General features: G+C 46.4%; 1 protein-coding gene across 1 annotated transcript in view; it reads right to left on the bottom strand.

Moving 5' to 3' along the window:
- The window catches only part of LOC137544641 (uncharacterized), a 109,298-nt gene extending 99,750 nt beyond the window's left edge, over positions 1-9,548 (bottom strand). The window contains exons 1-2 of the mRNA XM_068265737.1: positions 8,936-9,548; positions 6,661-7,159 (exon numbers count right to left, since the gene is read on the bottom strand). Coding sequence (XP_068121838.1) covers positions 6,661-7,159; positions 8,936-9,548 — 1,112 coding nt within the window. The remainder of the gene's footprint in view (positions 1-6,660; positions 7,160-8,935) is intronic.
- Positions 9,549-18,149: the final 8,601 nt, after the last annotated feature.

Below are 18,149 nucleotides of genomic sequence, written 5' to 3'. Positions count from 1 at the left end.
AATAGCTCTCAAAAGAGCTGTTGTGGGATGCTTTTTAGCAATAAGTACAGCAAGGAGCAAGCTAACACAAGCCTAACAAGAGCTTAGGCTAACTAAGCTTTCCCTATGTCTCTGCAGCAAGCTCTCCCTTCTTTAATTACTGCAGCCACATGAGGGAGTGCAGTCCATGAGGGAGTGTAGCCTAATTGGCTACCATGTGTCTGCTGACTGTGATGTAGAGGGTCAAAGTTGACCCTAATGATGTAGTATAGGGGACGGGTCGAACTCGCTTATAGTTCACGGTTCACCGCGAACGCGAACCAGCGAAGTTCGCGTGAATCGGTTCACGGGCGAACCGTTCGGGCCATCCCTACCAACCAACGCCTAACTTTACCAACCCCCCAACTGATGGCTAATCTTAACAGATCCCGCTGCCACAAAATGCCTAACCATAATCAACATCCCAACCGATGCCTAATCAATGTCTTAAGGTGACCATTAACGGTACAATTTTTCTGTAATGCGATCTTTCGATGCAATCTCAACGATTTTAACTAATGGGAAGGCAATTATGGAATGTTCACATTTACTGAACGATTTTTTTCTTCAAATTCGATCATAAAATCCAACTTTCGGATCGATTTGTTCCTATTTAGCAATCTACCAAAGAATCGTTCCTTATCGATTGCCTTCGTAAACTGTGAATTTTCTATACAATTCAATCATTAAAATCGCATTGAAAGATTGCATTAGGTGAAAAAATTGTACTGTTAATGGGCAGCTTAACCCTAGCCAACCCCATAACCAATGCCTAACCCTAACTGATTCCCTGCCACAAAATGCCTTACCTCTAAATATCGGCTACGATAGTTTGGGTGCTGCCCTAGGTGCTCATGTCAATAGCCATGATTAGTGGATGTAAGAGGAAGTTTGGATGCATCCTGCTAATCACAGCTATTAACATGGGTGCTAATGTCAGTGCCCATCTTACTGTGGCACCTCTGGCGCCCAAATAACCTGATTCATAGACACATTGCTCTGGTGACTGTAATTACACAGACGGCGTGCCGAGCATAAGCGTAACGAGTTTATTATAGGTACACCAGGGCTGAGCTTTGCAGAAACACTTTGCAGCAGCAAAACGCAAAGGAAAAAGCAGACAGAAATGTGTGCATAGTCCATAATTGTGGTACTTTTACAATGGAAGTGGAATTCCCCTTCTGTTGTGTTTGTTGTAACGCTTGTCACTCAGTTAGTGACAACGTATGACTGAGTCAAATTCCCCACACGCTGCAGAAGTGAGATTTCCGATGACATCATGCTGGTAGCTGTGAATAAGTCATTTATTTTTTTCTGAGTAATTGTACTCACATTCCACGTTCAGCAGCAAACACTGGCAATCCAGCGCAGGAGATTTGGGTGCAGCCGGCGCCACCATAGGCTGTAATAGGAATTACTGCTATAGCGGCACACAGTGAGTAACTTCAGTGCCGTCAGAAAACGGAGCTGAATTTACTTTTAAAACACTGTAATTCGGCCGCCAGCATTAGCTGGAAGCAGAATTATTTTATTCCCCACCATCCACGTGGACCTGGAGGGGGAATAGTAGTTAACTCTGCCAGGACTTGTGCAGCAGCAGGATAAGCCATACTGGCTGTATCCTGTACCCAAGTCTCCCGGCAGTGAATCCTCTTGTATGCTTCAGCAGGGGCAACTGATTCACAACCATTCGTATGTGTTGTCAAAGACTGGATGGCAATTGGGTTCATCCTTTGTGGAATTTGCAGCAGAAGATTGGCATTTTTTTTAAATCTGTGAAAATTGCTGAATTCAGTGCCTTCTTGTACAGGAAGATTAACCACTTGAGGACCCACCCTTTACCCCCCCTTAAGGACCAGCATTGAAGTCTATGATCTGTGCTGGGTGGGCTCTACAGCCCCCAGCACAGATCATGTAGCAGGCAGAGAGATCAGATCGCCCCCCTTTTTTCCCCACTAGGGGGATGATGTGCTGGGGGGGTCCGATCTCTCCTGCCTGCGTGTGGCTGGCGGGGGTACCTCAAAGCCCCCCTCCGCGGCGAAATTCCGCTTCCCCCCTCTCCTACCTGGCCCCCTGGTGATCGGGGCTGCACAGGACGCTATCCGTCCTGTGCAGCCTGTGACAGGACGTCCCCTGTCACATGGCGGCAATCCCCGGCCGCTGATTGGCCGGGGATCGCCGATCTGCCTTACGGCGTTGCTGCGCAGCAATGCCGTACAATGTAAACGAAGCGGATTATTTCCGCTTGTGTTTACATTTAGCCTGCGAGCCGCCATCGGCGGCCCGCAGGCTATTCACGGAGCCCCCCGCCGTGAATTGACAGGAAGCAGCCGCTCGCGCGAGCGGCTGCTTCCTGATTAATTAGCCTGCAGCCGGCGACGCAGATGTGCGTCGCTGGTCCTGCAGCTGCCACTTTGCCGACGCACGTTATGAGTGCGCGGTCGGCAAGTGGTTAACTTCAAGTATCTTCAATCTATATATATAAAATCTGGTGTGTGTGTGTGTGTGTGTGTCACGATCACTCGAAAACGCACTGACCGATTTGAACGAAACTTGGTATACAGATCCCTTACTACCTGGGATGATATATTCTGGGGGTCTCGCGTCCCCCCTGCACACCTGGGCGGCCAATCAGATCTCTTTGTTGGATAAACTGCTTCCATTAGCACTTTTTTGATGCCAGAAACCCGAAAGCTCACAAACTTGGTCATTGAGTGACTGTGTGTCAAGGTTACAAAAAGTAGGTGGAGCCAAAAACAAATTTCACTGGAAAAATATAAACTGCAGCCATTCTTACACTGTTAATGGCAGGGTTCTTAAACTTTGCACAGTTAGTCACGGGGTGACTGGGATTAATATTAAGGGTAGTGGGTTGAGTCTACAACAGCCAATCAAAATTCACCTGTTGATTTTCAAGGGGAATATTTCAATTGCTGCCATTTTTTTTTTCCAAAGTGTTTTATTAAACATTTTCAAATTTTCAGGTACAATATTAGCATGGTGTGCCATATGCCCAACTCTTAGGCGACACAATCATGCTTATGTTCTACATTAGAGATATATGATATGACAGTGTAATATTCATTCGAACATGTAACATCTCTTAGCTGACAAACCTTAGAAACACTCCCTCCCCCCTCCCCTTCCCCCCTCTACACCCCCCTTGGTTTCTCCACCCTTTTTATTTAAGTTTCACCCGTTCACTAACTCTACAATACTCGACGTTATATTTGCCCATATCATAGGCTAAGTCTTTGTATGACATAAACTGTTTAAACATTCAGAGTACTTGAGATCCACCTTTGCCAAGCGTCCGTCAAAAGACGGACTGTCCGTATAAAAGCACTTAAAATACAGCTGTCCGTACTGCCCGTACTTCCTGGGTAGTCGTCCGTACAAATACGCATTATTTATGGAAATCTATTCTGCGCATGCGCTATGCGCGCTCTATTTTCCCCCCTCCCTCAGTCTCCCTCAGTCTCCCTTCTCCTCCCCTGGTCCCTTCCAATCAGCAAACGTCTTTTTAGCGCCGGCGCAACTCGCTGCCCAATAAGAGAGATGCAGGCAGCCGGCTCAGCCCACCCAGCCCAGCAAGTCATGAGGAGGAGGAAGGCGAGTGTCACGGCCGGTCGGAGCTGAGGTCGCAGCGTAGGCAGTAGCCGAGCCGGAGCAGCAGCAGCAGCAGCAGCAGCCTGAGCCCTGGCTGAGTCCACAGACTGATTGGAGCCCAGCAGCCGCCGCCCGCTAAGAGGAGGGACCAGGGAGACAAACAGGCAGCCGACCCAGCACACCACGCACTGTGAGTCTGTCAGAGAGAGGCACCCCTGGGGGGGCTGGGCCTGGAAGTGGGACAGGACACACAGGAGTGGGGGAGACTTGGAGGAGAGGAGCTGTTCTGTCACTGGAGGGGGAGTCGGGGATTTGTCATCTTTGAGCTCATGGCATGCCAATTGCACTGTAGTCATCTGAGAGCATGCTGCCTGCTGGTACTTGTAGTGCACTGCCCACTCTTCTTCTACTGACAATGCATGCTGAGACTTTTAGTGCTCCTCAGACAGTCACAGAGCATGCTGGGACTTGGGGTACTGGACTTGTCTAGCACTGCTGTGCCCCCCCCCCCCTGCTACTGACAAAGCATGCTGGAACTTGTTGTACCCTCACATCATCTTCTAGTGACAGAGCAAAAGCATGCTGCTTTCACCTGCTGCCAGCCAGAGAGAGAGACAGGCCACACAGCAGCATTCTATGGCCAAGCGAGTGGGTGTCGGTGAGTCTGAGAGTCGATCAGTTTGGTCACGTCACTGGTGATGGTGCTGGGTCCCCCCCTCCCTACCCTGAGTGTTACTAGTGCCGCTGCCTGCCAGCCAGGACCACTGCCACAAGGAGTCTCAAAGGTTACCAATGGGGTACCATGCTTGGTAAATTAAAGTGTACCAGAGATGAGACATACATACCTTTTTATACATACCTCCTGGGGCTTGCTCCAGCCCCATGTGCACGGATCGCTCCCATGCCGCCGTCCTCCACTGCCCGCAGCAGTTCTGGTACCGGGTACCATAACTTCCTCCAGTTGCAGCCAGTCTGAGGCTATTTACGTATTTCTCCACTGGTGAGATACGTAGAGGGTGCACTTCTCTTGTGCAGACTGGCTGTGCAGGAGGAAGTTACAGGACCCAGTACTGGGAGTGGGAGTGAGTGATCTGTGCCCATGGGGCTGGAGCAATCCCCAGGTATGTATAAAAGGTAATAATAGTATAGACAAAAGCGGCTGGGCACATCCAGTAAAAAAAAAACCTTTATTGTATCCAATTTAAAAGAGTTGCAACCACAGCAACAGTGCAGCAGGAGAGAGAGGGATCAGCATGCGAAGTGGTCGACAGCTGTTTCGCACCCTGCAAACGGGTGCTTCGTCAGGACAGGATAAAAGGTAAGTATGTCTTGTCTCTGGTTTATTTTTACATGTGCGCATGCAAACTTATATAACTGCTGCAGAACCTCTTGGAGGACATGGAAATGTATTTATTTAGCAATTTTTTAGACTCAACACACACCATACAATCTTGGTTGTTCAATCTTACCACTTTCATGTAGTATAAGAGCTTATCCAATCAATCATTCAAGGTATTTTCAATCTGTTGGCCCTTATACTACATAGATTTGGTAAATCTGTACAACCAAGATTGTATGGTGTGTGTTCAAGAGGAACTTAATATCATATCAGCTAGTGACAGCTTCTGATTGGAATGAAGGTCAATACTTGGTTAGGGCCTGTTTCCACTACACGCAGATTGGATGCAGAAAAACACACTCCAATGAATGCCTGCGGGAAAATCATCAGAAAAATTGCGTTTAGTGGAAACAGGCCCATAGGCATTAATTGTAGTCAGTTTTTCCTGCATCCAGTGGAAACAGGCCCTTACGGTTTCTCTTTAAGTTGTGGTGATTATTGCTAGTTAGTGTGAGGTTCTGCAGCATCTCCAGCTCTGACCAGTGGTGTGTACAGTAATATACAGTATGCCAGGAATTAACCTGCTGACCTGGCTATTTATTGTGGAGACACCTATAGTCCTGACTACTTATACTGAGGACACTTATAGACCTGGTTACTTTCACTGGGGATAACTATAGAACTGGTTACCTATACAAACCTCAGCAAGACAATGTTTATAAAAAAAACTGTATACATTTTATTTAGAAAAAATACATTGAAAAGAAGAATGAACCTATACAAGTGGCACCTTATTTTGTGAGAACTGCTGCCAGACTAACTGAATTTTTAAAGAACTGCTGCTGACAGATTAGTGTATTTTGGTGAACAGCTGCCAGATTATGTGTATATTGGATAACCGCAGTTCGGAACCACTGCTAGATTGTGTATGTTGGGGGAACCGCTGCTACCAGATTGTGTATTTTGGAGGACTCACTGCTGCCTGATTACGTCTATTTTGGGGGAACCACTGCTATATTATCTGTATTTTGGAGGAACCTCTGCCAAATTACGTGTATTTTTGGTGAAATGGTGTCAGATTACATGTATTTTGTGGGGAAACACTATGGCAGAGCTCAAACTTCCCTGCCAGACCTTTTACGCCACTGCTAAGGTAAATGTATGGGTGATGGTAGGACATTCGACTAGGACTATGGTAGGATTATATTGTTAGCTCCTCTGAGGACAGTTGGTGACATGACTATGTACTCTGTAAAGTGCGGCAGAAGATGTCAGTGCTATATAAATACATAATAATAATATGGTAGGACATTACACTATCACTATGGTAGGATTAGATTGTGAGCTCCTCTGAGGACAGTCAGTGACATGACTATGTACTCTGTAATGTGCTGCAGGAGATGTCAGTGCTATATAAATACATAATAATAATATGGTAGGACATTAGACTGACTATGGTAGGATGAGCTCCTTTTCAATACTTCAAATAATAATTCCCAGAGCTTAGCGCCGCTGCCACCTCTACTTAAAAGTGCGCTTTTGACTCCGCCCCCAACTCCGCCCCCTGTCCGTCCAAAATTTTGGGTGTCCTGCTTTTTTGGGCTTTTTGTCCGTCAAAAACTAGAAATTAGGTTGGCAACCCTGTTGAGATCTGTAGTTTTCCCAAAGTACCTAAGAGTTGCTGAGTACAGTACCATGTTGAATATTTGAAATGTTCCATCAAGGAGTCTATTTCCTGTTGCGAAAAAGTTTGCTGTATAAAATGTCTCCATTTCTTGAAGAATTTGCTGGATCTCTTTTCCTTTTCCTGTAGCGTATGAAGTTTCTCCAGTAAAAATAGTTTCAGGAGCTCCTCCTTGACATTTGCAACAATGGGAGGATGTGGGCTGATCAATTTTTGAAATATAACTTTCTTTGCAACAATTAGGATTATGTGAAAAAGTTCGGATGGAATGATCTTCGAATTGTGTTCTTTGGTTTCAAAGTAGTTAAAGACACATAAGTCTCTCTGCTTAGATACCTCCTTATTACACATGTAGTTGGCATACCTGAGGACTTTGTCCCAGAAGTGGTCAATGTAGGGGCAGTCCCACACGCAGTGTATCAAATTGGCTTCAGGTTCCTTACACTTTGGACACCACGGATGATAGTGCGGAGGAGGTCTTCTATATTTTATATTGTAGGCATATTTTGCTTTGTGAAGCAAGAGCAGGTTAGAAGATCTCCACACTTCAGAGGTTATCAGGGATCTGAAGTTTTCGTGTCCTTGAAGAAGTTTGTCTGCCAGGCCCTCTCCTAATTGATCCTTTCTCCATGGTTTGCATAGCAGACCTTTTGCATTCTTAGTGCTTGTACTCTTGAGTCCCCTGTATATATCTGAGAGAGTCCTGAGAGGAGACTGCGGTCCTAATAACTGATCAAATCTGTTGGGAGTGGCTATATTCGAAATGTTCTGTGCATTAGTCGTAACCATAGATTTAATCTGCAAAAAAGCTAGAAAATCCCTTGTAGGGATCCCATACTTATTTCTCAGTTCTGCTAGGGATAACCAAGTACCCCTATCTAGATGAAACATGCCCCCTAGGCTTGTAAGACCTTTACTGTCCCAGTCGTAGAACACTGATTGTTGAGTGCTTGGAGGATAGTTGGGGTTACCCCATAGTGGCATATATTTGGAGACCAGGCAGGGTAGCTTAAACAGTTTCCTAACAGCCCTCCACGTTTGTATGGTGTCTTTAAAAACTATATTATTTTTGAGCCGAGGAGGGATGGTAGGGAACCTTGAATGTAGCAGACCCACTGGGTTCCAAGGCAAGGCCATTTCTGCCTCAAGATCATAGTTGGAAAATTTGCTAGTTTTGAACAGCCAGTCCTGGACATGGCGTAGCAAGGCGGCCAGATTGTATAGTCTCAAATCAGGTAAATTGAGACCTCCCACTTCCTTACCCGCCTGCAATTTCTGTAGGGCTATTCTAGGTCTTTTGTTTTTCCACAAAAATTGGCTGATGGCAGAGTTCACATATCGTATATCTTTGTGTTTGAATAGTAGTGGGAGTGTTTGCAGTGGGTATAGCAGTCTGCCCATTGAGAACATCTTGACTAAGGCCGCCCTGCCCGCCAGGCCCAGGGGAAGCTGGTTCCATCTTTTCAATTGAGCAATGACATCATTAATTAGTGGCGTAATATTTGTTTTGTATAATAGAGTTGGGTCTCTTGTAATGTTAAGTCCTAAGTATCTAATACTGTTGAGGTTCACATTTATGCCTAACGATTCCCATGCCCTAGAGCTTGCGAATTTGGATAGTGGCATAAGTACACTTTTTGATTTATTCACCTTGAATCCCGACCAATATCCTATTTCTTGTATCAGGCTGAAAACCTCAGGCACCTGCTTCAGGGGATCAGAAAGGAATAGGATGATGTCGTCCGCGAAGAGACACTGCTGAATTTCTTTTTCTCCAAGTTTTACCCCCGATACATTTTTCCTCAGAAGTCTAGCCAGGGGTTCCACCGCCAAATTAAAAAGTAAGGGTGACAACGGGCATCCCTGCCTTGTCCCCTTTTCCAAGGGAAAGGGCTTGGATATACATCCCTGCCCCAGGATTTGAGCTTTCGGGGAGGCATATATGGCTCTTATTGCATCTAGGAGGGGCCCCTGAAACCCCTGAGCCTGCAGGAGCATGTCAAGCCAATCCCACTCTACATTATCAAACGCTTTTTCAGCATCAAGTGAGAGTATGGCCGCATTTTTGTTGGATTTGGGATATGCCCTGACATGCTCCAGCAGTACCATCATTCTTCTGATGTTTGTAACCGCTGCCCTCCCCCTAACAAAGCCAACTTGGTTGGGATGTATTAAAGAAGGAAGTATTGTGGCTAGTCTATCTGCAAGGATCTTTGATAAAATTTTTGTATTCTGATTTAATAGGGAGATCGGCCTATAAGAGGCCGGATCCATGGGATCCTTACCTTCTTTATGAATAAGCCTAACGTAGGCCAATGTTCCAGTGGGCAGGTATTGTTTGTCTTTTAGGATCTTATTAAAGACTTCAGTTAGAGGTTGGACAATCTCTCCCTTCAATATCTTGAAGAATTCTGCCGTATAGCCGTCTGGACCTGGGGCTTTAAAGTTTTTTAGGGACTTAATGGTGCTTAGAACCTCTGGCTCAGTAATGGGGGCATTCAGAAGATCCTGACTATCCTGATTAATCTTCGGGAGATTTAATCGTTTGAGGAAATCGTCCAGGCCTTCAACCGTCTGTCTGTTTTTAGAATAAACTTTTTGAAAGTATGTGGCGAATATATCTGAAACTTCTTGGGGGCTTTTTAATATTTGACCTTGGGGGCCTCTTAGTGAGATGGGCTTTCTATTCTTGTTTTCCTGCGCTTTTGCCATATTGGCAAGGATTTTGCCTGTCTTCTCCCCATGCCTGTACCATTTTAGTTCCATATAAGACTTACTGAGATCCGCCCTCGCTTTGAACCACATATCCGCTATCAGTTTTTCTTTGAGCCATAGCTTTCTGTTCTCCTCTGTGGGGGCCTTAGTAAATTGCAGATAAGCTGCTTTCGCTTTGACCATCACCTCGTGATAGTTTTTTTTCAAGGTTTTTTTCTTTGTGGCTTGATAAGCTGTAATTCTGTCTCCCAGAGCAAGAAGGGGGAATCTCTATGTTGCCTGTTATCATAGAAGAACTCCTGCCACCAATTTTTAAGGTTAGCCTCGAAGGTTTCATCACCATAAAGTTGTGACGGAAACCGCCAAGTTGAGTATTTTGCTTTCGGAAGTATGTCTGTTAGTGATAGGGTAATTGGAGCGTGGTCGGATATCAATATGTCCTCAACAGTAGTTTCCGTAACTTTATCTATAAATGTCTCATGGAGTAGAAATATGTCTATACGTGAAAATGATTTAGACGAAGGCGAATAGAAACTGTATTGCTTGTCAAAGGGATGATAATATTTCCATACATCTATTAACCCCGTAGCTTCTAGAAGAGGAGGGAGTCTGGTATCTGAGCTTCTAGTATGTAGGGTAGGGGGATTTCTGTCTTCTCTAGCATTTATTACTGAATTCATGTCTCCAGCAACTATGAGGTGTCGCGTTGTCTCACTATTGATTTTTTGCAAGATTTCTTTAAAAAACCCTTTGTTATCCCCATTTGGCCCATAGATGTTATAGATTACCCACGTTTTGTCCGCTACCTGGATTTCCAGCCTGATCCATCTCCCTTTCGGGTCACATTCTTCACTGATTGTATGAAATTGGACATGCTTCCCTATTAGTATTAATACTCCTGCTTTCTTCTGCAGTGCGGGGGCCCCATGAACTGTTCCTACCCAGTGCTTTCTCATGTATTGAAACTGATCCATGGCCAAGTGTGTTTCCTGCAATAGTCCTATGTCAGTGCCTAGTTTCTTTAAGTGTTTCAGTACTCTGGATCTTTTGTTAGGAGATCTGAGTCCCCTAACGTTCCAAGAGACTATTTTCATATTACTAGTATGTCCCTCAGAAGTAGGATTTTAAGTTGCAGAGTAGTGAATGTGGTTTTCATCATTAAATCTGTTTTTTGAACCAGGTGGAGAAACCAAGTTAAACAACCCCAGAATGTACTCCCTTCCCCCCTCAATCCCATTCCCCTATCCCTCAATCCCCTAAATCCCCAAACACAGTTGTAGCTGACTTCACTTCTTCCCCGAGCTCTCATCTCCTCACTATCCGAAAGCCTCGAGCCCTATTGCCATCATAAAGAATTTAAAACTGAACAACCTCCTAATATAATTTCTTTTACATATAGCAGTAGAATTATGACATTATTTCCTTCATTTTAGGACCTAGTGCATATCTAAGCTATTTTCTCGATCAGTGCATGAAATAATGGCATCAGGCGACGCGTCAATCATTTTGAAGCTGCTCTCCATCTTGGTTCCGCGTGGCTATGCGTTTTAGGAAGGAGTGGGCCTGGTCTGGAGCATGAAAAGTATGCATTTTGCTGTTGGAGTCGGTGACTCTTAGTATAGCAGGATATGCCAAAGTAAATTTAAGCTTTTTGTCAAAAAGTTCACTGCATACTTTGGTAAAGGCTTGTCGTTTGCGGGAGACCTCCGCTGAATAATCATTGAAAAGCTTGTTGTTATGGGACTGGATCTCTATGTCCTGTCGTGAGGCTCTGTAAGCTGTCATAATTGCTGCTTTGTCCGCAAAATCCAGGTATTTTACCATGACCATACGCGGTAGTTTCGCTTGCTGCTTGGGTTTTAGGGGCCCCACTCTGTGTGCCCTTTCCACCTTCACTGGGGCTGGCAGGCCTAGTTGTGTTGGAATCTCAGTTGCACAGATAGTATGCAGCTGCGCTTGAGTGAAATCCTCCGGGAGGCCTACAATGCGGATATTACTGCGCCTAGACCTATTTTCTAGGTCCTCCAGTCTATCATGAGTTTCCGCATTTTCTTTTGTAAGAGTCTCTATACGCTCGTTTGCAGCTTCAAGACTTTGCTCACATTCGTTTATTCTTTTTTCAGCTTCTACTAGCCTTCTAGCCTGCGCCTGCTGCTCCCTCTGAATCTTTTTCAGTGAGAGTGTGATGGCTTCTTGTATTGTCTCATTTATGTCTGGCAAGAGTACCCTTCTCATTTCAGCAGCCAGCCTCTTATAGTCTATTTCTGCGGTAGGTCTCTTACCCTCTGCCGAGGTCCTTTCCTCCTCAGAATCCCATTCAGGCTCTGCTGGTCTCTGGTCCTGCTTATGCTTGTCGGGTCTGGAGGCTGTTGCAGTCTTATGTGCGCCGTTCCGTTCCCGCCTGCCATTTTGGGAGCTGTGTCACTCGTGGAGGTGATGGCGGAGCGAGTGAGAAATCGCTCCATTCAGCGGGGCTGATACGCGCCTGGCAGTGCTGCTCGTAATGGAAAAATCTACGCTTACGGATCATTACGCGTAATTTTACGCTATTACGCATTACGCAATTACGGTTACGGCGTAGGAAATTATCTACGGTACATCACTGTAATTACGCGTAAACTTACGCAATTACGTGTAAGGATACCGTAATGAAGGCACTTACACTACGATATTACGCGTAGTGCCGTAATACCCATTAATGCGTATTTTTTGACGCATGCGGACGATATGTACGCAATAGCCGTCAATGTGACAGTTATTGCGTGTATATCATTCGTATGCGTCAAAACGTACGCTTATACTGAAGGGCGGGAGAAGATACTATTGGTTGCTTAGAAAGTTGACTGATTGGCTACTCTTAGAAAATGGGAGATTTTACGTTAGTAATTACGCGTAAAATTACGCGTAAGTGTTCGTAAAATTACGCATGCCTAGCAATTACGGTAGACAGTGTAATTACGATACCACTTACGGTCTTACGCGTAAATAATTACGCGTAAGACCATAAGTTACGCGTAACGCTTACGCGTAAATTTACATTGAATTACGATGCGTAATTACGCTCATGCGTAATTTCGGCCCAGCACTGGCGCCTGGTGTCTCCGGGATCTCCGGAGATGGTAAGCGGCTTCAGTGCGGGCGGTTAGCTGGTTTTTGTGGCTTTGTTGGGGCTCGGCTAGCCGGAGCTCTCTTCTCTACCTCCTCATGCGCGGGCGCCGGAACCGGAAGTCATTGCTGCCATTTTTACAGATGCCTCAAACCTGGTACAGTCGGTCACTGGATGACTGGGGCTTAAATTCTGCAAAGGGTGGTGGAGCCACAGACAGCCAAGCAGGTTTGTTTAATTTCTATGGGAATATACAAATGATTGATACCAAGGACCCCAAAGCTGATAAACTTGGTAATTGAGTGACTGTATGTCAAGGTCAGAAAAAGTGGGAGGAGCCAACAACTACATAGGCAAACGCAGGGGGGGGATTACAGCTGCCCAGAATCCCCCCTCAGACCAGGGCCGGTGCAGTGTCTGAGGACAGGCACAAGTTGAGACACAAGAATATCTGCAGGCATCCTGCAGCTCACAGCACCGTCCCCTTTCTTTCCTTGCTACAGTTGACTTTGGGGAACTTAACAGAGCCAGGTATGAGCACAGTCCTGTGCCCTGCTGTGTGACTGCTACACTTCATTAGCAGTATTGGCTGTCCTCATTATCTGTATCCAAACTGCTCCTGATCGATCCCGTTGTCGATCAGGAGAAGATCGGCCATCTAGGAAATAATTGTCAGATGCTGTTAGTCAGATGGGATATTGCATTATGTGTACCCAGCATGATGTCCTACCATATTATTATACTGTATTGTGCGTGGCTGAGGGAGATCTTTCAGGAACCCCCCCCCACCTGAAAATCCTGGGTTTGCCCCTGAACTAAATGTTTTACGTGGGAAATTATAAACTGCAGCCATTCTTACACTGTTAATGCCAGGGTTCTTAAACTTGGCACAGTTGACCACTGGGTGACTGGGATTAATATTCAGTAAAGTGGGTGGAGCCTACAACAGCAAGTCAAAATGTAGCTATTGATTTTCAAGGGGAATATGTACATTGCTGCACCTCTTATACTCTTAATAGGAAAGGCCTTAAACCAGGTACAGTTGGTCTTTGGGTAACTGGGGTTCACATTATGAAAAGGGGCGAAGCCACAAGCAGCTAATCCCATCTGTTTCATTTCAGTGGGAAAATTTAAATTATTGATGCCAAGGACCACAAAGTTCAAAAACTTGGTCATTGAGTGACTGTATGTCTCAGTTAGAAATAGTGGGTTGAGCCAACAACATTTTTTATATGGGAAAATATAAACTGCAGCCATTCTTACTCTGTTATTGGCAGCGTTTTCAAACTTCACACAGTTTGTCGCTGGATAACTGAGATCAATATTCAGAAAAGTGGGCGCAACTTACTACAGCCAATAAAAATTCACCTATTGATTTTCAAGGGGAATATTTACATTGCTGCCATTCTTACACTGTTAATGGCACAAGCCTCAAACCTGCTACAGTCAGTCACTGGGTGACTGGGGTTCAAATTCTGAAAAGGGGGCGGGCCACAAACAGACAGATTTGTTTCATTTCAGTGGTGAAATGCAACTTATTAATGCCAAGGACCCCAAAGCTCAAACTTCGTCATTGAAAGACTGTATGTCAAGGTTAGAAACAGTGGGCAGAGCCAAAAACAACTAACTTTTTACATGCATAAATATAAACTGCAGCCATTATTACATTCTTAAAGGCAGAGTTCTCAAACTTTACACAGTTGGCAACTGGGTGACTAGGATTAATTTTCAGAAAAGTGGGTGGAGCCTACAACAGCCAATAAAAATAAACCTATTGATTTTCAATGAGAATATTTAAACTGCTGCCATTCTTACACTGTTAATGGCAGAGGCCTCAAACGTGCTACGGTCAGTCATTAACCACTTGCCGACCGCCCACAGCCCATGGGCGGCGGCAAAGTGGACGCCTAAAGGACCGCAATACGCCTTCAGGCGGCGCGTCCTTTAGGCATGCCGGGGGAGCGATCGCGTCATTGATGACGCGCGCTTCCCCCGGCAACTGGCTCCGCCCACCCGCCGTAACATCCCGCCGGCCATACGGAAGCGCCGGCGGGATGTTAACCCCGCGATCGCCGCTACAAAGTGTATAATACACTTTGTAATGTATACAAAGTGTATTATACAGGCTGCCTCCTGCCCTGGTGGTCCCAGTGTCCGAGGGACCACCAGGGCAGGCTGCAGCCACCCTAGTCTGCACCCAAACACACTGATCTGCCCCCCCCCGCCCACTGATCGCCCACAGCACCCCTCAGACCCCCCCTGCCCACCCCCCAGACCCCTGTTTGCACCCAATCACCCCCCTAATAACCCATCAATCACTCCCTGTCACTATCTGTCAACGCTATTTTTTTTTATCCCCCCCCCCCCCTGCCCCCTCCTGATCACCCCCCCACCCCTCAGATTCTCCCCAGACCCCCCCCCCCCCCCTGTGTACTGTATGCATCTATCTTCCCTGATAACCTGTCAATCACCCGTCAATCACCCATCAATCACCCATCAATCACCCCCTGTCACTGCCACCCAACAATCAGCCCCTAACCTGCCCCTTGCGGGCAATCTGATCACCCACCCACACCAATAGATCGCCCGCAGATCCGATATCAGATCACCACCCAAATCCATTGTTTACATCTATTCTCTCCTCTAAACACCCACTAATTACCCATCAATCACCCCCTATCACCACCTGTCACTTTTACCTATCAGATCAGACCCTAATCTGCCCCTTGCGGGCACCCAATCACCCGCCAACACGCTCAGATTGCCCTCTGACCCCCCCTTATCAATTCGCCAGTGCATTAATTACATCTGTTCTTCCCTGTAATAACCCACTGATCACCTGTCAATCACCTGCCAATCACCTATCACCCATCAATCACCCCCTGTCACTGCCACCCATCAATCAGCCCCTAACCTGCCCCTTGCGGGCAATCTGATCACCCACCCACACCATTAGATCGCCCGCAAACCCGCCGTCAGATTACCTCCCAAATGTATTGTTTACATCTGTTATCTTCTCTAAACACCCACTAATTACCCATCAATCACCAATCAATCACCCCCTATCACCACCTGTCACTGTTACCTATTAGATCAGACCCTAAGCTGCCCCTTGCGGGCACCCAATCACCCGCCCACACGCTCAGATTGCCCTCAGACCCCCCCCCCCCTTATCAATTCACCAGTGCATTAATTACATCTGTCCTTCCCTGTAATAACCCACTGATCACCTGTCAATCACCTGCCAATCACCTATCACCCATCAATCACCCCCTGTCACTGCCACCCAACAATCAGCCCCTAACCTGCCCCTTGCGGGCAAACTGATCACCCACCCACACCAATAGATCGCCCGCAGATCCGACATCAGATCACCACCCAAGTGCAGTGTTTCCATCTATTCTCTCCTCTAAACACTCACTAATTACCCATCAATCACCCATCAATCACCCCCTATCACCACCTGTCACTGTTACCCATCAGATCAGACCTTAATCTGCCCCTTGCGGGCACCCAATCACCCGCCTACACGCTCAGATTGCCCTCAGACCCCCCCTTATCAATTCGCCAGGGCATTATTTACATCTGTCCTTCCCTGTAATAACCCACTGATCACCTGTCAATCACCTGTCAATCACCCATCAATCACCCCCTGTCACTGCCACCCATCAATCACCCCTGTCACTGCCACCCATCAATCAGCCCCTAACCTGCCCCTTGCGGGCAAACTGATCACCCACCCACACCAATAGATCGCCCGCAGATCCGACATCAGATCACCACCCAAGCGCAGTGTTTCCATCTATTCTCTCCTCTAAACACCCACTAATTACCCATCAATCACCCCCTATCACCACCTGTCACTGTTACCCATCAGATCAGACCCTAATCTGCCCCTTGCGGGCACCCAATCACCCGCCTACACGCTCAGATTGCCCTCAGACCCCCCCTTATCAATTCGCCAGGGCATTATTTACATCTGTCCTTCCCTGTAATAACCCACTGATCACCTGTCAATCACCTATCAATCACCCATCAATCACCCCCTGTCACTGCCACCCATCAATCACCCGCTGTCACTGCCACCCATCAATCAGCCCCTAACCTGCCCCTTGCGAGCAATCTGATCACCCACCCACACCAATAGATCGCCCGCAGATCCGACGTCCGATCACCTCCCAAGTGCAGTGTTCACATCTGTTCTCTACCCTAAACACCCACTAATTACCCATCAATCACCCCCTGTCACTGCTACCTATCAGATTAGACCCCTATCTGCCCCTAGGGCACTCAATCACCCTCCCATACCCTCAGAATGCCCTCAGACCCCAGCCCTGATCACCTCGCCAGTGCATTGCTTGCATCTATTCCCCCCTCTAATCACACCTTGAGACACCCATCAATCACCTCCTGTCACCCCCTAGCACACCTACCCATCAGATCAGGCCCTAATTTGCCCCGTGTGGGCTCCTGATCACTCGGCCAAACCCTCAGATCCCCCTCAGACCCCCTTCCGATCACCTCCCCAGTGCATTGATTGCATCTATTTTCCCCTCTAACCACCCCCTGAGACACCCATCAATCACCTCCTGTCACCCCCCTAGCACTCCTATCCATCAGATCAGGCCCAATACAGCCTGTCATCTAAAAGGCCACCCTGCTTATGACCGGTTCCACAAAATTCGCCCCCTCATAGACCACCTGTCATCAAAATTTGCAGATGCTTATACCCCTGAACAGTCATTTTGAGACATTTGGTTTCCAGACTACTCACGGTTTTGGGCCCGTAAAATGCCAGGGCGGTATAGGAACCCCACAAGTGACCCCATTTTAGAAAAAAAGACACCCCAAGGTATTCTGTTAGGTGTATGACGAGTTCATAGAAGATTTTATTTTTTGTCAAAAGTTAGCGGAAATTGATTTTTATTGGGTTTTTTTCACAAAGTGTCATTTTTCACTAACTTGTGACAAAAAATAAAATCTTCTATGAACTCGCCATACACCTAACGGAATACCTTGGGGTGTCTTCTTTCTAAAATGGGGTCACTTGTGGGGTTCCTATACTGCCCTGGCATTTTAGGGGCCCTAAACCGCGAGTAGTAGTCTAGAAAACAAATGCCTCAAAATGACCCGTGAATAGGACGTTGGGCCCCTTAGCGCACCTAGGCTGCAAAAAAGTGTCACACATGTGGTACCGCCGTACTCAGGAAAAGTAGTATAATGTGTTTTGGGGTGTATTTTTACACATACCCATGCTGGGTGGAAGAAATTTCTATGTAAATGCTCAATTGTGTGTAAAACAAATCAAACAATTGTCATTTACAGAGATATTTCTCCCACTTAGCATGGGTATGTGTAAAAATACACCCCAAAACACATTATACTACTTCTCCTGAGTACGGCGGTACCACATGTGTGGCACTTTTTTACACCCTAAGTACGCTAAGGGGCCCAAAGTCCAATGAGTACCTTTAGGATTTCACAGGTCATTTTGCGACATTTGGTTTCAAGACTACTCCTCACGGTTTAGGGCCCCTAAAATGCCAGGGCAGTATAGTAACCCCACAAATGACCCCATTCTAGAAAGAAGACACCCCAAGGTATTCCGTTAGGAGTATGGTGAGTTCATAGAAGATTTTATTTTTTGTCAAAAGTTAGCGGAAAATTGATTTTTATTG

This window comes from Hyperolius riggenbachi, chromosome 2, assembly GCF_040937935.1.
Source record: "Hyperolius riggenbachi isolate aHypRig1 chromosome 2, aHypRig1.pri, whole genome shotgun sequence".
NCBI classification, from domain to species: Eukaryota; Metazoa; Chordata; class Amphibia; order Anura; family Hyperoliidae; genus Hyperolius; species Hyperolius riggenbachi.
The sequence above is the reverse complement of the archived record's forward strand: the minus strand, read 5'-3'. Positions and strand labels throughout refer to the sequence as shown.